The following is a 27,888-nucleotide window of genomic DNA, read 5'->3' on the forward strand; positions in this document are numbered from 1 at the left end:
TTATGGGGTATATTTATACGTAAAAGATATTGTCAAACAAATACTGAAGAGGAGTTGGGAGCAAAAGACTTTTGGTCGAATAAACAGTTTGTTTATCGAGTAGGTAAGCTTTTAGAAGGGAAAAATATATTTAACCCCTTCTATGTTTTTATTCCGTAGTTTTTTATCCCTTCACATTTAAAAGATAATATTTAACCCATCAAAGTTTAATATGAAAAACTTTATAAAAAATAATAATATCCTTATGTTTTTAATTTTTTTATAATATTAAAATAAATAAATATATATATATATATATATTTAATTGATATGAAAAATAATTACTTATGTTTTTAGGTCCACTTTTAATTATTAATTAATTAGATTAATAGTGTACATAAGGAGAAAAATATGCATAAAAGGATAAAAAAATATAGAAGCATCTAGTGATGTGTCCTTCGTCACTCGCTCGGATTTGTGGTTGATGTCGATTTGTCGGTGCGTCCACTCTTAGTGTTCTACAAAGCAAAGCTTGTCAATTAAGGGATGACATTGTCGATGTTATCCTCTTTGACAGTCAAGTCAGTGATGAACTGAGATGTGAGGCTCGCGTGCATGAGAAAGTAAAATAGCTCAAAGAAGACGACGAAAAATTATCTTCGCATAAGAAAAGAAAATTATACCTTCACCTATTATCGTGGAACCTTATATAATCATAAACAGAGGCAGATCTAAAATTTTGAATTTAGGGGGAAGCGAAAAAAATAATTATTATACATTATATTTTAAGGTTGCGCGACCATAGTGACGAAAATATATTTTTTAAACTACTTAATTTTATTTTATTCATATAATTAAGTATTAATATTTATATATTGTTGAAGGTTACATATAATTTATTGACTTTAATTAGTAAATTGGTAGTCATGCACATGTTGAAAATATCAATTAGGGTCTTGAATTATCTAGAATTAGTTCATATATCAACAAAAGAAACAGAAATAGATATAAATTATCAATAAATTTGATGTTTTATGCTTAAGATTATAAAAAAAATATCAAAAAAGATAAGGACATAATTGTTTTTTATAATTTTTTTTTCACATTTGACTTTGATGAATGTTATTTTTAAAATATAGAGGGGTAAAATTGTTACTTAAAAGAAAATAGAGGAGTTAAAAGTATTTTTCCCTTTTTAAAATTACCAAATTGTATAGGATAATTTTAAAATTATCAAATCACATATGAGTTGATTGATTTTTTTTTTATTAATCGCTTTTGTTTATGTCAAAAGTTAAATTTTTGAATAAATTGATTGATTTTTTAATGACTTATTTATCATTTTTTTAATCACAGTATATTTTAAATAAAATGATTGATGAATCAAATGATCTCAGATTGAAATGAAACTAGTTTCTATATATTCGTTTACCTCTCCTGATTATATCCACGTAATCAAATATCAATTTGACCTAATATATTAAGAACAATAAATTATTTTTTTTTACTAGATCATTGCTCTCAAAGTTGATATAGGTGGTGTTGTCATAATAAATTATAGAATTCATTCTCAATATATATATATATATATATATTATTTTTTTTTTTGACCCCGTGTAAAAGGTCACTTGATAAAGTCTCATATGATTTATCTACCTTTCGCATGAATAATCCTGAAAGAGTTCGAGATGAGGATTACCACGTAATTCCAAATGCTTTCCATTATAGGAAGAAAGGATTTGATTGAAGCTGTGCAGGTATTTGATTGAAATACATATGACGATTTGGCATAGTCAAAGTTGGAGATTGACTTCATAGCTCGAGCTTCGTTAAAGATTGGAAATGAACAGTGTGAGATTAGCACGGGGCCGCAAGGTGAAGGCAAACTACACAGGTGAAAAATGAAGGATAGACATAAAGAGAGCCAAGACATCCGAAGGATTTAGGGTTTAATATAATGAGAGACAATCTTGTGGGAAAAGAGGAGTTGCTGCATATAACTTTTAAGTGAGCAAATATTTAAACATGAGAGAGGGTAATTCTAAATTTAAGTGAAGACTCAAACATTATGGAACTTTTAGTCGACAATCTAGTTGACCAAAGGCAGTCTTCATTGATTGGTGGATGAGTTGATTAGGTAGTCGACTTAAGCCAATCACTAATGAACAAAATATTTTTATTTGTGACTGGGTCAACTGCACAATAGACGATAAGATCTAATTAGCTACTAAGTTAGCTGAAATGCTAGAGATAGTCGTTGATTTAACAAAATGAACATTGACCGTTAAATGACCTAAGAGTTATAGGAACAAATGTTGGAACTTTCATCCCTCTTTGCAGATATGTAGTTAAGGGTTTTGGTGAGTTGGACAAAAGGTTTAAGTTATATGTGTTGCTATATCTATGCTACAAAAGGTAAAATTCATTATCTTGAGTGGAGTGGCCCTTATACAAGGGATGAGAAATAGTGATAATTAACTTAGGTGGACTCGACCATATATGTAGTGAAAGTAGAGGAAGTCAGTCAACTAGTAGATGAGAAAATTCCACCCTAAGTGTTTAAAGTTTTAACCAGATAACTAATGGTTGTAGATCAATCAATTGGTAGGTGAAAAACTCAATACCCCAAGTGTTTGTGTTTGTTGTTTGCTCGATCGACTAGTATTTTGGGACTACTCAACTGGTGGTTTAATATGCCAAGTTGAGTCTATTTTGGGTATTGTGGAGTGGAACAATATTCATTTGATGGGTAATGATCAATCGATTCAAACCATTTAAACAATAAACAAAAAGTTTGTCCGTCAATTAAGATCCGTTTGGCCAAGAACAAAAGGTTTTTTGGTCAACTAAAGCAGTAAGCTCAATTCGGGTTGTAAACAAGTTAAACCGAGCCGAACTTTGAGGTATTCAAACTTGTTTGATAAGATAATCGAGCTGAGCCGAGCTGAGCTTAAAATGAACCAAACTTTTGAAATGAGTGTTTAAGCTTGGCTTTGTTTACTTTTTATGAGCTTGAGCTTATTTGAAACTTGACTTGAACTTGGTTCGTTTAGATATTATCAAGCTCTCAATTCAAGTTTGGTTTAAGCTTGGTTCATTTAGATGTTATCGAGCTCTCAATTCAAGTTTGTTTGATTGTTTAAAACTTTTAATTGTTTAATTGGTTATTAAGATTGATAATTTAAATTTATTTTATTTTATTGTTTATTTAGCATATTGAAAAGAGTTTATTAATAAATATGGTTTGTGACATTGTTCACAAACGTTATTGACAAATGTTAACGAGCTGAACACGTATATGTTCAAGCTTGTTTATTTAATTAATCTTATGTATATTAAACGAACATAAACAAATTCTTACCAACCGAATACCAAGTTTGTTCACGAACGCTTGGTTTATTTACAGCCCTAAGCTCAATAACAATTAGTCAATCGCTGGTAAGTCTAGCAACTAATGTTATAACGATTTATTCAAATGCAATAAAAAAATGGAAGGCACAATGGCCAAATTCAAATAAGTTTACATAGATCAGTTGATTGATGGTTAACGAATAGTCAGTTGATGGTCGCCAGTCAGCATAATGAAAGGATTCGAGGATAAGGCTATAAAAAAGCTCAGGGTACGTTGCAAAATGAAATAACTATCAACTTCATACTCTTCTCCCATGAAGCTTTTATCATATTAGATTTATTTTCATTTTTATTTCCTATGATTATTGATTTTAAAGAGGTTTTCCTACCGCGGGTGCTACCAAAAAAGAGAAAAGATAGAGGTTCCCAGGAGTGATTCATCTGAAAGATCATGGATTAGGAGTCTCAGGGTTGTTAAACCATGTTAAGCTATCAATGTGGTAAAAAGGCGATTCGCTCGTCCCCAGCGCCCCCGCCAACGCGTCCCTAGGTCAACAAGGAGGAGGTAAATCACGGATGACTACTAGTTATTAGTGCAAATGGCCAAGACATAGGGGATGTTATGCTCCATGTTAAGCTATCAATGCACTTTGATTTGATTGTTTTGTGTTTTTCAAAATTAATTTCACTACATATTTTTATTTTAGAACACTAACATCATATTGTTGGCGCAATCGACTTTTAAAATTTGATGTTTATTTGATAATATATTTAATGGAGTTCGATTAAAGTTGTCCAAGTATTTTTGTCAAAATTGATCAAGTTAATGAGAGAAATTAAGCAAGTCAAGGTTGACTAGATGCTTGAAAATGAGTTGATGAAAAATCTAAGTAGCTCAATGTTGACCAGACGCTTGACAGACAATTAAGAAGTCTCCGATAGGTCAAGACTTACCTAGGCAAAGGAAAAGTGTAATCATATTAAGATTGACTAGATGACTTATAAAGAGAAAGTTTCAACAAGTCAAAGTTGACCTAATGTTTAGCAAAAGTAAAGTTCAGTCAGGTCAAGGTTGATCTAATGACTAATAAAGAGAAAGTCCAAGCATGTTAAGGGTGACCGAATGCTTGGCAATGAAAAAGTCTAAATAAGTTAAGATTGACTAGATATATGGCAAAAGGAAAGTTCACGTAGGTCAATGATGGTCGGATGTTTGATAAGGAAAAAGTCCAAACATATCAAAGGTAGTTGGATGCTTGACAACGAGAAAACTTAAGGGGAGTAAACCCAAGGTAATGAGAAATCTTGAAGGAGTAAACTCCAAGTAAGTGTGGCCAATAGATTAGGTAGAGGAGGTTCAAGCGACAAAAATAAAGTTTTCGATCGACTGGAGATCAATCGGACCAGCTTATTTAATCAACCAAAGCACAATGTCACTAACTCTGTTTTGCATTTTTGTTTCTTTATCTATTGTGCTAACTCTGTTTTACATGAATTAATCTTCTAGTCGATCAAAAAGTATTACTGGTCGACCGAATTGTTCCATCAACCTATCACTCGGAGATAAGATCGACCAAGATATGATCCAATTTCGAAAGGAAAGATCAAAGTTGATTGTTCAAATGGATCGATCAACTAAAAACAGATCGAGTAGGATGCAATCCATCCCTTGAAAGAAAGGTTAGGATCGGTCGACAGTTCCTAATGATCAAATGACCGAACAAGCGGATCGAGCGGGATGTTTATCTAATCCGCTAATGAACCTAGACAAGAAGATGACATGGTAATTTATCGATCTATCGAAAAATTGATTCAAACAACAGATTGAGTGAGATCAATTTGGATCAGCCGTCGAACATAACTAATCGGTCAACCGAAAAAAGTCTACAAAAAACCTTCAGATCTAAGATACAATCAGCAAAGCGATCATCTTCATTCTCATGATCAAGAAGTCTCTACCAAACTCTACTCAGGTAATCTAGGAAACATCAAAAGGAGTATTGCAGCATTCAGGGCTTCAGACTAGACCTGACCACGGTTCGGAACCGACGGTTCGACGGTTCGGAACCGCCGGTTCGACGGTTCGGAACCGCCGGTTCGACGGTTCCAGGCAGGTCGACCCTTAACCTTAACCGCCCAAGACGGTTACGGTTCACGGTTCAGAACCGCCGGTTCGTCACGGTTCGTCACGGTTCAAGATTAATATGTTAATAAAAATTAAAAATTAAAAATTAAACATTAAAAATTAGAAATTAAAATTTATTAAAAAAAGGGCTTGCACTTATTTAAGTTGCCTACGTATCCCTTTAGGGGAATCAAAGCCCACGTAGTTCTTTTACATTTTTATCCTTTTACATTTTCATTCACTTCCATTTCCTGTCGTATTTGTTCCTTCAGTATCAAAATCTTCAACTTCGTCATCTGAAAGTTGCATTCCTTGGATTCTTTTCTCCGCTCTGGTCCAATCGTCCAGTAATGCTTGGGCTTCCAATGAGTCAGGAGACAAAGTTGATCGTCGTTCATCTAATATGTTGCCGCCGGCACTGAACGTCTGCTCCACAGCAACAGTTGACACTGGACAAGCTAACGGGAAAGCTTTGAGCCTTCTGTGACCACCACTTTAAGATATCGAAGTTTTCGCTATCTGCTTCATTAAAATCAAAAGAAGTCGTAAAATAATTCTCAAGTTCCTGTGTGGAACTTGAGGATCCCCGTGGACGTTTTGTCCGTTCTTTTAATAAGAGTTGTGCTTTTGTAAGTTTTAAATTACTACTAGTAGTTTGTTGAATTTCAGAAATATTAATTTGTATTCCATATTTTGCATAATATTGATTATAAATATCATATAAATAAATTCTAACATTATATATAATATTAATTGGATCAGGGGAAGAAGAATCTTTAATTGGAATTAAAGCATCATAATATAAAGTTAACATTTCTTGTAAAACTTCTAATTTAAATCTAGGATCTAAAGCAAATGCAATTAAATAAATTTTAGGAATTAAATAAAAATATTTTTCCCATTTAGTTTTCATAGCTAAGATGCAAGGAGATAAAGATTCATTATTAATATGTTCATTTAAAACTAATACTATATTAGAAAAATTTTCTAAAACTAATTGAGCAGTGGGATAATAAACACCGGAAAGTTGTTCGATTGCATCATTAAATACTTTTAAAATTTCACAAATACTACTACAAATATTCCATTGTTGTGAAAATAAATATATATTAGCATTAGTGTTTTGTGCAAAAAATGAACATAATAATTCTTTATATTGAAATGAATCTTGTAATAATTGGTATGTTGAATTCCAACGTGTTGGTACATCACGTGGAAATTTTTTAGGTCTCATTCCATTAATTTTACAAAACCTACCCCATTGTTTCATTATAGATGGATGAGACCATAAATAAGAAATTGCAATTCTAATTGGTTTAATATAACTTTCTAAAATTTTAAACCATCTTGAACACATAAATTTAAAACATGGCATACACAACGAATATGAAAAATAAACCTCCAATAATAGGTTGACAAACAAATTTTAGATCATCTATACAAGCGGTATTAGAACTAGCATTATCTAATGATATTGAAAATATTTTATGAGTTAAACCATATTCTTCTAAAATTAAACATAATAATTGTGCGATATTATGAGCATTATGTGATTCATCAAAAACTCTATAAGCTAATAATCTTTTTTGGAGATTCCAAGAGTTATCGATCCAATGGCAAGTCACACCCATATACGAATGTGTTTGCCAATGATCACTCCAAATATCGGAACATAAAGAAACTTTATTATCTAATTTACTAAATTCATCAATTAAATTCTTTTTTCCTTGTTTTACTAATTTTTTAATTGTACGAGTAAGTGTAGTCCTAGGAACACGTTTAGCACATGGATTAAGAGATTCTTTACAAAAATCTTCAAATGTGCATTTAGATCCAAAACTAAAAGAAATATGTTCTACGGAAACAAATTTAGCTAATGATTCTCTTAATTTATTATCCGAATATAAAAATAAACCGGAATCGGTACTACCGCTAGTTGAAGAAAATCTTGATAATTGTGTTTGAGAACGGTCGAGTCCATATTCCGTCGGGTGCTTCGTTTCTACATGTCGTTTCAACGACCCATAGCCGCCGCCGGCTTGGAATTTGTAGGAAGCATTGCAGTGCTTACATTTTGCACGCATTTCTCCCGACGGAAGAGTGACCTTCTCAAAATGTTTAGTAAAAATAGAAGATTTTAGAGGAGGAAGTTCCCGAACCTTAGAAGTAATTGCATCGGTACTTCCTTGTGTGTCGGGTGTCGGATTCGGAAGATGCTCGATCTCATCATCGGTGGATTGAATGTTGGGGTCCTCCTCCTGCGGATTCATTATTTGCTTTCCCTTCCGAGCTCGATGCACCTCCGCGGCCTCCTTCCATTGTAATTAAACGAAAGCGTGTAGAGATTAGAGAATACGAAAATGAGATTAAGAGTAGAGAAGATGTGTGTGAAAATGATGAAATAAGCTCTCTATTTATAGAGTTTTGATAGTAACGGACACTAAATCATAGCCATTGATCAAAAACGGTCAAATGATCCTAACCGTTGAAAAAATACCTAAAAACCCTCCCAATGGCTACGAACCGCCGGTAACTATGAACCGGTTAACCGCGGTTCAAGCCGTTAAAAAAAATTTGCGGTGAATCACGGCTCAACCGCGGTTAACCATTTACATCAATGAACCGCCCGCAACTTGCCGGCCGGTTCCGATTCCGGGTCGACGGTTACGGGCCCGGGCCGGGTCCGGGCCAGACCCGGCCCGGGGTCGGGTCTACTTCAGACGAGATCACACGAGTTTCTTTATTTTTATTATATGCTTATGCTTTAAGTTTATTACATGTGCTTGTACCTTACGAAATTGGTAAGAGATATTTTCCAGAAAGGGGGAAAAAATTATAGTGGACTCATACTAACTACACGGATGGTCTTAATCCTAAACTTTTATTTATCCTAATTGTCAGTAAAAAATTTTCATGAGATCGGATTGGTCACCTCCAGAGATAGCCAATGAAGCTAATTAAGATTATCATTTTTATCCCTGGGACTATGGTACCGTGATAGGACATCCAAGTTATCACTCAGGTACTCACGGTTCAATTTCCAGTTATGACATATTTATAGAAATTTTTCCTCCAAATTGAGGGTACAACCAAAGGATGTTGGACTTCTGAATTAGTCGTCGTGTGTGCTTCTCGATTTATTTTAATGGTCGATGAAAAACTTCTATTAGACCGAGTTGAGTACCCTAAAAATAATCAATGAAATTAACTGAAATAATAATTTTTTTTTCCGAAGAAGAAAAAGTTAATAAGTTTACGAGCTCACCGATGAATCATAGGCTGTCGTTGTGGAATGGAAACGAAGATTCTAAACCACATTATATAGTGTGCTAGCAAAAACACATTTAATTATTATCAGTTTTATTATAATAACAATGAGTAATATATATATTCAAGAAAAAAAATCATCTCTAGTCAATTAACAATAGTTATAAATTCGACCTATAATTTATCTTCTTTTATATAATCTAAGTTAATCTTATAATTTATTTATTTTTTATATAATTTAAAGACGGCTGATATCTGAGATAAACGTAATTTTATAATTAATCATGGCAAGCTGTTAACAAGAGCAGAAGCTAATTTCACATTTTAAACGTGATTTACACTCCCCTATAGCCATCTGACCATCAACTAAATAGTCCTAATAGAAAGTAAAAACACAACAAGAAAAATAAAATAAAATACTTTAAATGCACTGAACATAGAAAATTATAGGTTAATTGTCCAAACAGCATGAAGAAGGAAATTCACATAAAAAACAAATAGAAAAAAAAAAGAACAGGGGAAAATAAACCAAGAAGAGATTAAAGTGTTTTACTGAGGATTAATTGTCCAGACACTAAGGAGGCGGTGATTTACTGAATGAATCATGCACCCAACTTTTACAATTATCTAAATCATGCACCTCTTTTCTAAAGTATCTTTCTTTGTGCACATGTTTATCCGACCCATTTGAGCCACCGAAACACATTTAAAAACTATTTTTTTTTTTAAACCTCACAATAGGCTAAATAAGATGTGAAATCGACATTAAAGAGTATAGTTACCCAAAAAAAAATTGATCATGGTTTGAGTTGAATCTGATAATCCATTAGTAAGTTTTGGCTAAAACTAATTGTGTGACTTCATAATAAAATTATAAAAGGTTGATTTTTTTTTTTTAAAAAAAAACTCCCTTCGAGCTAACTAAGGTATGAAATAAAGGTAAGAGGACATGGATATACTCAAGAGTCTCAAAAATATATTGATCTTGATTTAAATTTAATCTAATAAATTTAAGGTCATTAATGAATTTTGGCCTAAAGTTATGATAACCTTAGATACATCCAAATCAATTCAAACTTAGATCAATGCATCCTTAGAGGTATCTTGAATATAACTATACCCTTTAACTTTTGTTTCATGTCCCAGATAGGTTTAAAATTTATATAACTTTAAGTACATTTGACACAAACTCACTTTTAAACTTAGGCATCTCATATTCACTCACCAACAACACTAATGAATTTTTGAAACTCTCCTAACTCTTACCATTCCCAAAATTTTTAAATATGGCCATTGTATAGTCATTAGTTAGTTTCACTAAAACTCACTTATGGCCTTAGCCAACATCAAAATCAATCCAAATTAATTACAAATTTTGTAGCTTATGTGACCATCAATGAGTTTTGACTACAACTCATTGATAGCCTCAAATTAATTAGAATGAATTCAAATCAGGACCAATGCACTACTACAAACCTCTTAAGTGTCGTCATGTCCTTAAACGATTATTCCATAGCATAGATAGTACATTGTGGATTTCTAAATTTAGATAAACCTTATACAATTTTGGCACAAATTCACTGTTAAACTTAAGTCTAACATATTCACTCAATAATAACATCAATGTATTCTTGGGACTTCTCTAACTTGACCATACTTAAAATTTTATATTTTGGACATTCTACGACATCAATGAGTTTTAACTAAAATTCATTGATGACCTTAGCCACATCAAAATCATCTCAAATCATGACCAATGCACTTCTCCCTCCAACCTTGGTTTCACATCCTAGATAGGTTACACTAAATTTTTAAAATGTATGCCACTTTGAGTAAATTTGACATAAACTCGCTGTAGACTAAGGTCTATCATATGTACTCAATAGCAATACCAATGTGTTCTTGCTACTCACTCTGCCCATGTCATGCAAGCGCTAGAATTTAGAATTTTAGGTATAGTGAGACTCAAGAGGTTCCTAAGAATGCATTGATCATGATTTTCGTTGATTCTAATGTTCCTAAGGTTTCAGTGAATTTTGGCTAAAGCTCATTAATGGTCATACAATGTTCATATTCCAAAATTTTAGATATGATTAAAGTCAAAAGAGTCTTAAGAATAAATTGAAGGATTGTGAAAGACGATAAGGGGGGGATTGAATATCGTCAGTTAAAAATATTTTCTTTTATCGTAAAACAATCAAAGTAAGCAGCGGAATAAGATAGCAAAAGCAATGCAATAGACAGTTGGTTACTTGATTCAGAGTCTATGTTGACTCATACTTTAAGGCCCGCGATCCTTGATCGCACCATTGGATAATCGACAAAAATTCTCTTTTCAAAACCTTCAGAACAGAGGTAATTCATACAAAGATGTTTACAACGGATTATGCAAGCTAAAAATAAATATACCGATAATGAAGGTATAAGATGAAGTTTCATCGGAGCTCTTCGGCATTGTAGCTTGAACATAGAGTTGAAGCGTAGAATAGTAGCACGAACAGAATGATTGAAGATCAAAAGGTTGCATAGAAGTTCTTCTTCTGGCTCGAAGCTTGAGGTGTACTTTTTATAAGTTGCATACGGTTGACCGAAAAGCCATTCGATCAACTGATCTTTTCGATCGAACGATCTCCCTATCGATTGACTAATCACGTGTCCATCCTTTTTCACCAAGATCCAATCTTCACCTCATTAGTTACATTTAATGTATGGTCAACTAATCCCTGGGTTGGATCGACTGATCCTCCTGAATTCTTTCTTTACCGGATTCGATCATAAATTGCATTAAATGTTCGGTTAATTGATCTCTGAATTCGGTCAACCGATCAGTCTGACTTCTAAGTTTACTCTACTTGATCTGAACCCTATCACATTAACTAGGTTTGATCAACTGAACCTCTTGTTCGATCGATCGATCCCATCAATTTCTCTAAAATAGAGTTAATTCCACAGTATAAAAATATCCTTGTAACACAAAAGTTAGCACAATAGTATAATGTTGCATGAGTAAGAAAATATAGTAAGACCTGTCTTGATCTCAACTTAGAAACTTCTCAGCTTCTTCAGTTGGATCGGTGACATACAGTTTGACCCTTCCCGAGACACGCCCTCCCCGTCGCTCCACTCTAGTTAGTAACCCCAACTCACCTGCCAAACATTTGGTCCTCCAAACCTATTTGGACTTTCTCTACTCAATGTCTAATCGTCTGATCCACTAAGACTTTTTCTGTAATAGTAAATTAGCCAACAACAATAATAGTAATACAAAATACTATGGTAAAACTAAACTTAGGTTTACCAAATCTGCTGGTTCGATTGACCACACACGATCAACCGAAAACCTTTCGATCAACCTTGTTTGGAGTTCACTCCTCCAAGACTTCTCGTTACCTAAGGTTATCTCCCCCTAGGATTTTCACCACCTGGCTTCACTCACTAAGACCTAGGGTTACCTCCCCTTAGGGTTTCACCACCTGACTTTACTCACCAGGACCTAGGTTACCTCTCCCTTGGGTTTTCTCTACTTGTCTTCATTCACTAGGACTCAACATCGAATCAGCCTACCAGGAATTCGATATCGGGTCCTCTAGACCTACCGAATCCTCCTACTTGGTTTCCAAAAGTTGTCAAGATTTTCATTGCCTAGCCATAACTAGGACTTCTTTTGCCTAACCACAGTTAGGACTTCCCTTGATAGACTTCTCACCCTTACTAGTCATCTGGCCAATATTAACCTGACTAGACTCCATTAAACATATTGTCAAATAAACATCAAAACCCTGGAGATCGATTGTACCAATATAAATTAGTATTGTTGTTAAGTGAATAGAATAGACTTAGGCTTAATAGTGAATTTGTACCAAAATCACACAAGATTGTCTAAATTTCAAAAACCCATAATATGCTTTCTATGTTGTGAAATTAAAGTTTGAGGGCACAACACTTAGGTTGCTTTTAGAAGTGCATGAGTCCTTGTTAGTTAGAGCCCTAGAGCCAATCATTTGATGATTGTATGGACTCTTTGTATCATATTCTTGTATATCAATAAAGGTATTTGTTTGGTTATTATACTTATTTGTATTAGTGCCAAATAGACTAAGTATAATAGCGTCCTTGAGTAGAAGGTTCATACTTATATCAATCGATTAGTTGAATCGATAGTGAGATGATATAGGGAACACTACTCTAAATCATTCCTAGTCAAGTATTAACATTCAGGGACAATGTTAATGCAATAAGACTAGCATGTAGGTCAGCTCGATGACTTGATCTCACAAGTCATGGATATAGAGATATCAAGCTGACACATGGGTATACATTGGAGAATGTATACTGAATGACCCGCCATGAGAAAGTATCATGGATCGTTGTATGAGTGTCATATACTTTCTCATGTGACTATTAATATGACTACTAGTCCTTAGACCTGAAGTCACCATAGATCCCTACATAAGGAGTTATGTACTTTGGTTTCGTCAAACGTCACCCGTAACTGGGTGGACTATAAAGGCGATTACTGGGTATATAACGAATTATGTAGAGGGATGTGAGTGATGTAGATGGGATCTATCCCTCCCATATGACGGGAGCGACATCGGTATTCTTGATAGAGTGAGACCACTAAGTGCATGACCATGCCCAAATGAGTCAACATTAGATGTTGAGCTCATTTGATCGAGTGAGTCTACTTGGAGTTCAAGATTTAGATTTATTAGAGGATGACACGGTCTATGCCTCATATTGACCAATCTAGATGTCTAGGATAGAAGGACACTTGTCATATATTGTGAAGAGTCACAATTAGTAGTCACAAGGTGATGTCGGATCTCGACATTCTTGTAACTTGGGTAGTAATGATGTGTTGCTAGATACCGCTCATTACTTACGCTCCTAAATGGGTTTAGGGCATTGCCAACGTTACAAGAACTTATAGGGTCATACACTTAGGACAATTAGATGGAGATTAGGTTCATATGATGAACCAAGAGAATTAGATTCATTTGATGAATCAAATTGGATTAAGAGTAATCCTAATTGGGCTAACTTGAGTTCGACTCAAGTTGATTCATGTGTTCAATGAGTCTAATTTAGATTTTGACTCATTGAATCAATTTAATTAAATGAATTAGATTCATTATATTAAGTTGGCTTGAATCAAATGGTTGGATTCGATCAACCATGGAAGAGATTTGGTCAAGTTTGACTTGACTTGAGAGGAAGATTAAAAGTCAAGTTTGACTTGACTTTATGCCACCTCATTGGTGAGTTGGCATTGAAGTGGACCAATGATGTTACTCCACATCATCATGGGTGCCACCTCATGGAAGTTACAAAGCCATTTTCTTAATAACTTCACATTAATTGCATTTAATGGGGAGTTACACATGAAGATAGTGGCCGGCCACATTTTGAATGGGTTGAATTGATTTTCATTCATTCATTCAAGTGTGCATTATTCTTCCTTCTTCCTCAAGCTCTCCCTCTCCCTCTCCCTCTCCTCCTTGCTTGACCGAATCTTACCAAGGTGCTAGCACACCTTTGTGTGAGGTTTTCTCCACCTACGTGTCCGTGTGGATACTTCTAGAGGACCGACGCTTGACGGTCTAGAGATCCGGCAATTCCTTGGACGAGCGGGAACGCGAAAGGGCACGCTTCAAGGTATATTTCTTAACACATAGATCTATGAGTAGATCTAGATATTTGAAAACTCGTACTTGTAATTTTCGTTCGGTTTTCTTTGCACGGATCTACGGCTTTGGGTGATTCGGGGTTTCCGCGACGCGAAAAAACGATTTTCGCGGCCCGAAGAACCCAACAGAACTTAGAATCATTCTGAATTGATGGTCTTGAGCTCATTGATGGATCAAGTAGGCTCCAGAATCTAGGATTTTGAGTATGGTGAAATTTAAGAGGCTCTTAGGAATGCATTGGTCTAGTTTAGGTTGATTTGGATGTGGCTAAGGTCATTAATGAGTTTTTGTTAAAACTTATTGATGGTTGTATAGTGTCATGTCCAGATTTTAAATTTTTGGACATGGTTAGAGTTAGAAAAGTTTCAAGAATACATTAGTGTTGTTGTTGAGTAATATGATATGTCTAAGTCTAACCGTGAATTTGTGTTAAAAACTTAAAGTTATGTAAATTTTAAAAACTCAAAATAGCCTATCTAGGATGTGAAACAAAGGTTAAAGGACATGATTATGCTCAGAAGACTTTAAGAAAGCATGGATCTTGTGTTGAATTAATTTAAATGTCTAATGTGATCGGTGACTTTTAGGCAAAACTCACTAATGAATCATCAATTGGAGCAAAAGGTGAAGATGTCATCTTAGCGCTCCCTTCAAGACGGCCTCACACTCTTTGAAAAGGGATAAATCATGGATGACATTTGCCTTAACGCAACGACCCTTTGCATAGCACTAATGAGTTAGAAAGCATGGATCTTGTGTTGAATTAATTTAAATGTCTAATGTGATCGGTGACTTTTAGGCAAAACTCACTAATGAATCATCAATTGGAGCAAAAGGTGAAGATGTCATCTTAGCGCTCCCTTCAAGACGGCCTCACACTCTTTGAAAAGAGATAAATCATGGATGACATTTGCCTTAACGCAACGACCCTTTGCATAGCACTAATGAGTCATCAATGAGTCTTAATCAAAAGTCATTGATGACCTTATACTCACCCAATTCAATCTAAATTAAGATTAATATATTCTTGAAACTCTCTCGAGTGTAATCATGTCCTAAAATCTTTGTTCTGTACCCTATTTTGTTTGTTGTGAATTTTTTAAAAAGTCCAACGTAATATAATTTTATTACAAAGCCACTAATAGACTTAGAATTATCATATTCATTTAATAAAGTACCTATGAATTCCTAAGACTTGCAAATGTGACCATGTTCAAAAAATTTAAATTTAGACCTTATAAAACCATCAGTGAATTTTAACTAACACTCACTCCAAACCAAGACTAATGTAAACTTAAGACTCTCCTAAGTGTAATCATACACAATCTTAATGTCACACCATATTTAGCCCACCATGAAATTTTTAAAAACTTTAATTTTCTTCTAGGGAGATAAAACATGTAGGTTTTTTTAGATATTAAATAGGGAGATAAAATAATGCTAAAATGTAGTTTTCCTTTTTTTGAGATTTTGAGGGAGTGTTTGAGAGAGTTTTTACTTATTTAAAGTAATTCTTACATGGATTATTTTAAAATCAATGATAAACTAAAGTATAGAGTGTTTAAAAATAAAATTCAAAAGCTAATACAAGATAAAGTTTGGGTGTTTGATGAATAATTACTTTCAAACTTAATTTTTAATTAAATGACAATAATATTCTTAAATTATATAAATTAATCTTTACTAATTATTTAAATATAATTTTGATACACCATCAATATATTATATGTTTATATAATTATTATTATATTTTGAATATTCTATCAAAATTATTTTTTTATAACATGAATGTTTGAAAAAAATATATAAAATTAATAAAAATATAAACATAAAAAATAATAAAATTTATATAAATACACAAAAATATATATATAAAATTGTAAATTATATAAAAAATAAAATATTATTTAAAAATAAATACATATAATAAAATATGATTGCTAAAGCAAGAACAAAAAAGCATCTTCATTTATTAAGACTATAAATATCAACTTTTAATTTTAGAACATAAAAAAAAAAAAAAAAGTAAAAAAAACACATCAAATTCTTACTTCTACCTTTTGAGTAAAAGTTATAGAAATTAAAACAAAATTTAACATTCACAAACACTAAAAAATACTTTCATGTAACTAGAATTCAAGAAGCACGTAAAAATTCTACCAAATACTCGCTAAATGTGCTTGGATAGCTCAAGTCAGATATGCATGTGTACAAAAGAAGAGATATTAAAAAAAAAAAAAAAAAAAAAAAAGAAGAAGAATATGATTTGATAAATATGAAAGTATAATGTGTGATTCAGATGTTAATAAAAATCAGGCATCCGACTTAGTAAAATGCCGCTCGGGAAGAATCCAAAAGAACAACCAAGAAGAAATCTATTTTTTCATTTTTTTGGGCACATAACAGGGCATTACAAGAGTCACTATCTACTATCAAAAAGAGAAAGGTTCGCCGAATGGTCCCGAGATTTACTCCCTTCTAATATATTTAGGATGGTCTTGAAGTAGCTCTCAGGGTAAGGGTTATCATCTTTTTACCACGAGAAGAGGAATGAGATGCCCCCACGGCCATAGTGCAACGACAAGAGCATTTGGCGTCAATCAAGAAGACTACAATTCGATACTCTACTCGAGCATGCGTTGATAATGAATTTGCTAGAAAAACCTATGCTTGGCAGCCCCATTCGAAATATCCACGAGCAGAAAAAATTGAAAGTTTACCTTTGCAGACCGAGTACACAATTCAGCATTGAACCACTTTACAAGGATAGCATGACTGGAGGGATCTATCGACGATGTATTACTATTGTGTTCGCAGATATACCGATGGGCGAATAAATGGGAGGGCCATCAACTTCCAAGACAGATGATGCGCCTAGACACCTGGATTAAAAAAAACAAAGGAATGAGATTCCCTGACTACCCACTCAAAGGCATCATAAGAAAATATAAAGATGGAAGGGTTAGAGATGTTGAATTAGAAAAATCAAACATTAAGAAAAAAAATTAACGACGTGATAAAAACCTGCAAAAGCTAAAAGACATAACACAGTTTCTTTTAACTACAATGTTAGACAATCAGCTGGAGGAATGTTCGCAAGAATATTAGACCTATGATGATAACTAGAAAGGTTATCATGAATACAACCCAAGTGGGACCATCCCTACTGGACTAGTTCACTGCCGAAAGTTTTAATTCACCACACGGAAGATCAACACAAGTAATGCAGTTCCCCATTACGATAACTCATCAAATCAGGCTACAGATGTGATTAGAAGAGGAAACCAAAACATTATGGAGAGCTATCTGAATACTTCCAGCATAGAAAATCTTTCAGATTCTCTTTCCATTGTCTTCCCATCGATCACTCAAACACCACCTCAGGGTAACACGTTTGCCTTGGTCTCATCCTTGTCTTTGCAAACTTCCAAGTGAACTAACTCATGCTGGTTTTTGTCATTGACAAATTGACCGAGCTTCCCAAACCAATTCACAAGATTGTGATGATTCTTAAGGTATAGCCAAGCTTGCACAAATGGGAAAAGTCTGTCATCAACTCCACGATCTTCTAGATATCGAGAAAGTTGGGCCCTCAGTTTCTCGTCCAACTCCCTGCAAAATCAACCAGAGATCATTAAGCATGATAATAATTGGTAAACATCTTAAACTACAACGAGATCTCAAAAAGTTGGCTCTCCGGAAGTTCAAAATCAACCAGAGCCCATTAAGCATGATAATAATTGGTAAACATCTTAACCTACAACGAGATCTCAATAAGTTGGCTCTCCGGAAGTTCAATTCAACAAATGGTTAATTAAAGATCTTTTTGAGATTGTGAACGAATTGTTTAATCATATTTTCATCCTTTCGCTTCATGATAAGAGACTATACCAAGAAATATAAGAAAAAAGTAACTTAAGTCTTATTTATTGTACTGGAAAAGGCAATAATACATTCTGCTAAAGAGAATTTGTCAGTGGATTATCATGTCCATAAATATTGTTTTAAATAATGCAGCAAAAGCTATCAATTGAGTGAATTTGTTCCTAGCTTATATCAATACTTATTGTTCATGTAGTGCAAAGTAAAGGCAATCTACAATATTTTGTTTGGTTGATACTGCCAGCAATCTGGTATGCTTCATGTTGACAAAGTGGGACTCAAAACTCTCAGATGAGAATAAGGAACAATTGAGAAGCTGTTTTGGACTACAAGTAGCCCATTTTCAAAATAAAATGCCTGCAACCACTGTCTCACTTAACATTTGCAATATATATATATATATAAAAAGATATCAGCACACCATTTACCAAACTGATATCTTCCTGCATGGAAAAAGAATAAGAAACATTTTTATCCGGCAAAATTAAAAAATGTTGCCCCTCCTTTTCTGAATTGTGAAAAGGGCACCCATTTTGATTTATCATCAAAAGAGCATCCTCGCGTTCTGTTAGGATTGATATAAGAGTGAGATGATAGTTAAAGGGCTGCGAAGAGTGCTGGACATGAAAAATACAAAAACTTTCTCTTGCAAAACCAAATACAACAACTACCAAACCTTATCCCACTAGGTGAGGTCGGCTATATGGACTCTTCTATGCCATTAGGTTCTATCCCCTACTATATCATTATCTATATTTAAATATATTTTATTTTATTGTTGCTAACCAAGTCTTTTTTGGTTTTCCTCTTTCACATTTGATGTGTATATTTGTCATAGTTTCATATCGCAAAGCATTTAATCATCTAAGTACACGTTCATACCACCTTAAACATGTCTCTCGAAGTTTTCCCTCAATAGATGTAACCTCGACTTTCTCTCTAATATTTCATTTCTTATTCAATCTATCATCGTATATCCACACATTCCCCTTAACATCCTCATTTCTGCAACTCTCATCTTCTACTTATGTGCTCAAGTCATAGCTCAACATTCAGCTCCATATAACATAGTAGGTATGACCATTTTGTAAAACTTCCCTTTAAATTTATAGGTACTTTACGATTACATAGAACACCTGATGTTCTCCTCCATTTCGACCATCTTGTTTCTATTTTATGTAAGACATCTCTCAATCCCTCCATCATTTTGCAAATAAGATCATAAATACTTAAAGCTCTTAGTTCCATACAACTAGTCATCTCCTATCTTAATAATTCTCATTATATCTAATATTGCTAAACTTAAATTTCATATATTTGATCTTTCTCTACTAAGTCTAAAACCCTTTACTTTCGGTGTTTCCCGTCAAGATTCGAGTTTACAAAACAATATCATTTGCAAATAACATGCACCATGGTACCCTGTCTTAAATGTATCCGGTGAGTTCGTCGATGATTATTGTAAAAAGATAGGGACTTAAAGATCCTCGATGTAACCCTATCTTCATGGGAAATCAAATGTAAAAGATCAATACAATAGATATATTAGAAATATAGAGGAGAAAACAAAGCCACTAATTTTGTCCTATCCATGGTCTATGGACTTTTAAGGTGAATTACCCCTCAAAAAGTCACTAATTTTGTCCTTATCAGAGATGGAGAACCATCATGCAAATCCATTTGTATATAAGTAAAGCGAAACTTTGAATATAAAAAGATTAAGGACTTAAAAGTTATAAAGCTTAAGTCCTATACATAAAAGATTATAAAATAAAAGGAAGGCTTTGTAAAGTTTGAAATAGACTAAGAATCATGGATTTGTTGTTGTATTAAGTCCTATACATGAAATATTATAAAATAAAAATAAGGCTTTGTGAAGCTGTGAAATAGACTAAGAATTATCGCTTTGTGGTTGTATTTCAAGCGCCCTTTACCTCTCTGTTTATAATCTTCAATTATACTAGCAATCTCCTTCTAATGTTGACAATCCATTTAAGTTAGGGAAAATGATAAAAATCACATAACCAAAAATAGGATACTCGTACACCTAAGCGCCCTTAGTTAATAATTTATAAGATTTAGTTAAACCATTTTTTTTTACTCCCACTTTGACACACAAAATATGATTGAGTAGATGTAATTGATCGAAGAGAGATCAAAACATATCCTAAGTTCAAATCAATTCAAAATGTGCATCAAAACCTATTGCAAAACTCATGTGGATTTTCTGTTATATTTCAGTTGACTCACAGTTTGGCATAATTAACCAAATAGAGTGTTCGACCAACTGATGCTTGAAATAGCATCAGTGCAGTTTTTGAAAACTTTTCAAAGATCATAAAAATTTCCAAGAATCTCAAAATTTAATTAACACATATGTTTCACAAGTTTCTAGAATTTTAGTAGAGAATTTTATTTCAAGGAAAATCATTATATTTTGTCAATTTAATACAAAGTTTAAAAAAAAATTAAGCATTCAAGAGTTTCACTTTTTGAAAGTAGAAAATTTAAATTTTAGCAACAGAAACAGCAAGCAAAGCAACAAACAGAAAGCAAAAATATTTTTCAAGCAATTAACAGTAATGTATTCCATGGCTAGCTAAATTATTGTTGTGTCCAAATTTTAATCATAATGTAAGAGCCAAATATACACTTGTTAAAATATTTGTCTTTCTCACAATTAATCAAATGATTAGTATGTATCTTCTTTTTCAAAATGATCTAAAAACTCATAGATGATTTGGACAAACATCTTTTATTCATTGTTTCCATTTTGCCTTTGTGTGATAATACAATGGTAGACTTTTTTCATTGTTTGTTTATAACCTAAACCACTTTTGTTGTAATTTACTCTTTGACTCCTAATAATATATTTAGTAAATTGAAGTCAATGATAAATTGCTCAAGGGCTTTTTCAATGTTTGATTTTAATTTTTAAAATGTTATTTTCATTTTCAAATTAGTTCAACATGAAAATTATCTAGTCAATTTTACAAGATTCCGACAAGCTTTTTCAAATGTATGTTTTTTCTATTTTGATTTTTCCAAAGATTTAGTTAATGAAGAAACATCAAGCTTGTCAAATGTATGTTTTTTCTATTTTGATTTTTCCAAAGATTTAGTTAATGAAGAAACATCTAATAATTGCTCAACTGAAAAATTAAATACCTTACATACCAAGTCATCCAAACAGTAAAATTTAAATACCTTAGTTACCGAGTCATCCAAATAGTAAAATTTCACTACCCTTGATTTAAGCTTGCTTCTTCGGATGAGGTAGATAGGACCCCGTCTTATACAATGAGTGCAAGAAAGTTCTTGTGCATTAGCTCTTTTTCCTACTCGGATGAGGTGTTTTCCCATGTTGCCTTCAACGTTTTTTTCCTTCTTTTCAACTTTTGACTTTTCTTTCCCTTCACCAACTTTAGGCACTGCTCTCTCATTTGTCCTTCTTGGCAATTGAAGGATTATTCTTTGCTTGTTCTTCTTTCCCCTCAAGATTATTTTCAGGTCGTTCATTCTAAGATTTATATATCAAAAGGCTTTACCTAATTTTCTTACATTGTAAACTTCTTTGCTGCCATCTGCCAAATATAATCATGAGGGTTTTTGAGGTTCTAAGAGCGTAGGACTATCTTTTTGTTCTTCTTACTTGCTATAAAGGTGATTCCACTTGTTCTACCCTTTTCTTCTTCTGACATTCCTACATTACAAGTTTCGTGCGATTCCATGGTTGAAGAAAAGGTTATTAAGAGTACATACCTTGAGGTTTCATGACGTGTGCAAGACGTATATCATTGAAGCCCATTTGAGGTGTACGTGGAAATTCATTCAAAATGTCTTGGAGTATCTCTCGGTTGGATAAGGTTTCTCCAATATTAATTAAACTATGTACCATCTTATTGTACCTTGAGTGCAGTTTCATGTACCTTGAGTGCAACAATAAGGTTTAGGTGGTTTGAAACTCTCAGTATCTACTCGACGGCCTACATACTTTTAAGATAAAAGTTTTACTACCTAGTCAATTTGGATAAAACTTAATATGAATGGATCATCGACTTCAACCTAAAAACATTTTGTTTCTTGGTCGAGCCTTATGACTAAGTAAGAATGTATGTGAATCCCTGAGTACAAGTCAATTGACTCTCACAGCTCAATTAGAAGTTTTACCTTTGTCCATAAAGTAATCTCTTATTAGATCATAAAGAATCCAGGGAACATATAGGGGAGTGTTTGTTTGTGAGTTTTGAGTCCATAAAATAGTTTTGGCCAAAACTATTACATAAACGAAAACTACCCAAGTTAATTTCAAATATATGACTCATTTAGTGTTTGTTACTCATGCATATTATGAAAATTTGATATTATATCTTTTTTTATTTCTACAATGCTAGATGGGTTTAAGTTCTTAAAAAAATTAATTAACACGAGGAATCTAGAAGCATTACATTGCACGATTATAAAAGAAAACTAGAGTGAAATAATTTTGTTTAAGAGATAGATTGTGAAGCCAGACGCTTCACCTTTCAAAATGACCCAATAAATCTGACGATATTGGATATTTCATTCATCCTACAACTCACATTTATTTCACTCACTTTTAGAGTTTCACATGCATACTATACATAATTTGTGATACTCTTATTAACTCTTGTTAGCGTTACTAATTATCAAAGATAAGTCAATTCAAGTGTTTTTTTTCTTCCCCAAGTTAAAGACCTAGTAAAGAAGTGATGCTTTATTATCGAAGAATCGCTTGATGATAGGAAAATAATAATGCATGGATAAGAATTGTACCTCTAACTTTGATATATGTGCAAGGAGAACATTTGTACCTTTGTAACTTTGATATAATCTCAAATGATGACATTATATTTTTTTCATTGAATAATATAATGTAAATTAAATTAGAATTATGCAACTACAATTTAAATTTTATCTATGTTATCTATCCACCTAAATATTTAACCACTCCTCTAAGATGCCCACATAGTAATTTTTTGTCAAAAATACTGCACAGGATATTTCTGCTCAAATAGTGAAATTGAATAAAGAGATGTTCAAGGAGCTTTTGGAGTCCATCCAAGGCTTTAGAACTATACATCTTTTTCTTCCAAGATGGCTATGTAGCAGTTTTGACCAAAACTGTCACATAGACCTAAAATGTTCAAAATTAGAAGGAAAAAAAAACACATTGTATGTGTAGGTCCAAAGAATGCAAAGAGTATTTATTTATAAAATTAGATCAGTTAGTTTAGATTTATATAGTTTTGACCAAATATGCTACATAAAGCTAAACTACTTTAATCGGAAAAGAAAGCCATTATACTAATTTTGAGACTCAAGGAAACATAGAAGAATCCTTGTTTATAAAATTATATTAGTTTGGAACCATACACTTTTGGCCAAAATTGTTCCATGAACCTAAATTGATTTAAATTGGAAAAGAAAAGAATTATATGAATCGCGGGGGTTTAAAAAACATAGAGTTGTTTGTATGCGAAATTAGACTATAATGGTTTTATAAAGCAGCCTTGACCAAAATTATTATATGGACCTAAATTAGTCTAAATTGAAACATGTATTGTACAAGTTATCCAAGAAACACAAAGGAAGTGTTTGTTTATCAAATTAGAACAATTCAGTTCATGCAGAAATTTTGACCTAATTTGTTACCTAAAGTTGCTTGTTTGTAAAAGTAAATCACTTTGAATAGATTCTAAAGTATATTCAAAACGTGATAACGCTCACGCCAAGCACCCCTCTCATCGTTGGCTCCATGGTGAAATGAAGGGAGGTAAATCAGGTAATGAGAGCCCCCTAAGTGAGAGAGTTATTTGTTGCAGCCGCAACTCGAACCCTTGCCCACTGATGCAAGTCTACCCCTTGAGTACCAACTCATTCTAAAGTATGCTAAGTATTTTGGTTGTCAACTAGGCCTTCCTACATTTAATATATCTTATTTTATGGTTGTTAAATGATGCTTCGTCTCCTTTCCTCCAAGTGCCCTTTAATCTTGGGCATAAACTATTCATTCATAATTTAGAGTCAACATCAAATGAGATGAAGCATTATTTTAGTCATAAAATAGTAAATATTAGGTGTAGGAAGTTCTAATGATACAAAAGCTTTGTCAAAATTTAAAACCACATCCAAGTACTGAAAGAGTTACCTCCTATAGTTGTGAATTAAGAAAGAGTCCACTTTCATAGTTGGCTGGCTATTAAAGACTTAGAGTCATCTAGTACTGAAAGCATATTAGTCTATCATATATACCTAAATTGGTAAAAATTATAAATTGAAGACAATGTGTTGCAAGATGCTCCAAGTAACATATACTTATTTGTGAAATTTAGTAGACATAGAACCATATAACAATTTTGGCTAAAAGTGTTAAATGACCTCCTAAGACAAACAACATAAGTGTGAATAGGATAACTTGAAACTGCTACATGGCTATGCAAGACTCAAACATGCAACCTAACATAAAAACCATTTTACGGCTTTGTCTACCTTGAAGGGTGGAAAGAGAAGAAAAAGGATAACTAGTGGAAAAGGAAGAAGGGAAAGAAGAATAAAGGGAGGAAAGGGGAAAGAAAAGGGAGGAGGGAACTCATAGTTGGTCACTTTAAGGTCGTTGTCAGTGTCGCAAGCTCGTAACAGCCTAGCAGTGATTGCTAGCTCCCAACGGCTTGGCGGTAGGCTCGTGGTGACCTAGCCGTGACCACAACTCACAGCTAAGTCGTCGTGAGTTTGTTGGGTTATTAGCTTGCCAATCATTGGGTTATTGGTTGGACAGATTTCACATAGGAGAAGAAAGAGGATGCTAGCTTCAGATTTGCCATCAAGAAGAAAGTTTGTTCCGCTTGATTTCAAGTAGAAAAAAAAAAATTAAACTTAATCTAAGGAAGGATTTAGAATACATCCTTTCCCTAAATTTACACAAGTAAATAAAGAAAAGTATCTCCACTCTCATGTCATTCAACCTATCCTTCGTCTATCTTTCAGGATAAACAAAGCATAAAAGGTTTCAAAAAAGACAAGAAAGGGGTCAACTAAAATTTAGATAATGTAGGTTGATATTCCAATTTTGGCCAATTTATATAAATCTAAGATGGTCAAAATTGAAAAAGAAAGACATATAATAACTCCATGAATTGCAGGAACACAACAAAGAGTTACTTTGAATTTTGGGTGGTTTACAATCATATAACAGTTTTAGTCAAAATTGCTACAATCTTCGAGGTTTCAAATAGATCTAACAACATAAAATAACTCAATAGGTTCCAAGGAGGAACAAATGGTTAATTAGGCATTTTAGATCCACATAGCAATTTAAGAAAAATGTAATGTCTACATTGTCCTAAAGTGCTCAAATTAAAAGATGATGGCATAAATGACTGGATTAGTGTCAAAGAGCACGAAGTACTTATGTACAAAATTTGACAATATAGACCCACATAGAAGTTTTACCAAATCAACTATGTAAACCTATATCATTTTAAAAAGAGTAAAATACAATATATCTATATATAAGTGATAGGCAAGAGGTAGGAGGTAGGAGGTAGGAAGGCCCAAGTTTGCTACTTATCTTGGGATTTTACAAGTTTAGATTCATCTAACACTCTAGCTACTCTAGCAATGATAGCACTACAAGGGCTTTACAAAATATAAAATCCAAAAAAAAATGTCTAAAATGCTTCATAATAAAGTAAAATATCAAAATAAAAAACCATAAAATCCTTTAAGTATTTTATACCAATTGCTGTTAAATTGTTCATGGTGCTCTTGCAGCTTGTGCAGGTTGGTATCATAGATATAGTCAGAATTTTGTTGGACGTGACCGGAAGAGCAAGATATGGATCAAAGAAACATAATCATAAAGGGAAATTAAATACAAAAGCAAGGCTATATATAGTAATTTCATGCGAAGCATTTGTCAATTGGGCTTCCGGACCAATTTTTTGAGTGGACAAGTCAGAGTGCAGTGGATTGGGCAGGTAAGTTTATAGTGGCATTTGTGGCATAAAAGAAAAGTTGTGGTGCCCTTTTGATGATAAATCAAAATGGAGTTTCCTTTAATGATTAGGTAAAATATTAGCACCATTTGGATTTTTATCTCATTCTATTATCCAATTCTACTTGAAGGCCAAGATTAAAGGACTCATTAGTGCACTTCAGTGTCTGTTTTGTGTTTTATTGTCACATGATTGTCTAGTGTGTCAATACACATATGTCAACAGCCAATCTTCCTAAAACTACAGGTATTAGGCATCATAAGCTTAAACATCTCAACAATTATAAATAATTTCAAGTAGAATAACTTGTTTTTGAATACAAAAAAAAAAACAAATTTATAGGAACATAGAAATGATTGCATGGCATAAATATAGTTTTCTTTACATCTATAACATTAGTAATGCAAGAGAAAAAAATATCACACTTGATGATATTAATAACTTGGAACCATGCAATAAATTTAAAAAACTGTTGATCAACAGCTTACCTTTGTAAACTAAACTTTTGACATTTCAAACAAAATGGCAATCAGTACTGAGTTAGAACTTATTTCTAGGATTAAATAAAACACAACAATTCGCAAGCATGAAATATTGTATCAACTGATGAAAATCTAAATTATTTTAAGTATGAAAAGTTTTCGATATAATTTATCAATCATAATTCATGCACTCACAAGCACGTTCACGTGCATAGAAGAAAATTTTATGATACTTGTAGAAAATACTATCTTACATGAAGACGCGGCCCTGGTACGAGTCAGGGTTAAGCTTAGATAGCAGGCAGACCGAGTGGATTCCAACAGAATCCGGATAAAGCCCGCAGAGAAAAAGAAGTGAGTTGCTTCGTCCCCTCGACACACCCACGTGAAGCAATAGGTCGCTGATGAAGCCAGGGCTATGATCTTCGGCACCATCTCCATTGCTTGAATCATGCGATGGTAAGGCAAGGGCACGGCGCACAACTGATAAGGTGATTTCTTCATCCCCATACACCCGCCGGAGAAGAGGGCCCTCGCTACGTTTAAGCGCCCCCTTCACGATAGAGTACGGCGGCGGTGGATTGACTTTCTTCTACTATATTGAAAAGAAAGATGAGCAACCAAAGTAGGAATTCAAATAGGCTATAAGAGGGCGTGAGGATACCGGGGGTGGGGAAATCATGGAGACTTCTCTGAAACTCTCTTCCACGGCGCGGCGGATTTCGAAGTTCACATCAACAGCCGTGGAAATCCACCGCCTTGAAGTGGATATACGGGCGGCGGCGGCGACAGCAACGGCGGCGGCGGTGTCGGCGAAGGATTGCTTCCACATCGCTACACTAAACCCTGACGCACTGTTGGAGAGGAGACAGCGGTCCTGCGCAAAGGGTTTTAATTTTAAAATATTGTATGAATTTCATAAATATACTAAATAATTAATTAAAAAAATATAACTCGTATCTGTATACGTTAAAAAAAATATGGGTGCAAAAATAAAAATACCTTTATCTATCATTATCATTAAAAATAACATTCTATTTTTTAAAAAAACATATATATTTTAAAAAAAAATATTATCCAACAACGTTGTTGTT

General features: G+C 33.4%; 1 protein-coding gene across 2 annotated transcripts; it reads right to left on the reverse strand.

Moving 5' to 3' along the window:
* Positions 1 to 16,774: 16,774 nt before the first annotated feature.
* Positions 16,775 to 27,668, reverse strand: LOC121985078. Of its 2 annotated transcripts, none has more exons than XR_006113059.1 (3): positions 27,459 to 27,647; positions 27,049 to 27,389; positions 16,775 to 18,024 (listed from the first exon to the last, which is right to left on the reverse strand). XR_006113059.1 is itself a non-coding variant. In XM_042538350.1 (3 exons), exons 1-3 carry the CDS (start codon positions 27,624 to 27,626, stop codon positions 17,793 to 17,795), a joined length of 738 nt encoding a protein of 245 aa, XP_042394284.1. In that variant the 5' UTR covers positions 27,627 to 27,668; the 3' UTR covers positions 16,775 to 17,792. The 2 variants fall into 2 exon arrangements, 1 of the variants encoding a protein (XP_042394284.1); XM_042538350.1 differs by having other exon boundaries at positions 27,049 to 27,386; positions 27,459 to 27,668.
* Positions 27,669 to 27,888: the final 220 nt, after the last annotated feature.

This window comes from Zingiber officinale, chromosome 1B (genome assembly GCF_018446385.1).
Source record: "Zingiber officinale cultivar Zhangliang chromosome 1B, Zo_v1.1, whole genome shotgun sequence".
In the NCBI taxonomy this organism is placed as follows: domain Eukaryota; kingdom Viridiplantae; phylum Streptophyta; class Magnoliopsida; order Zingiberales; family Zingiberaceae; genus Zingiber; species Zingiber officinale.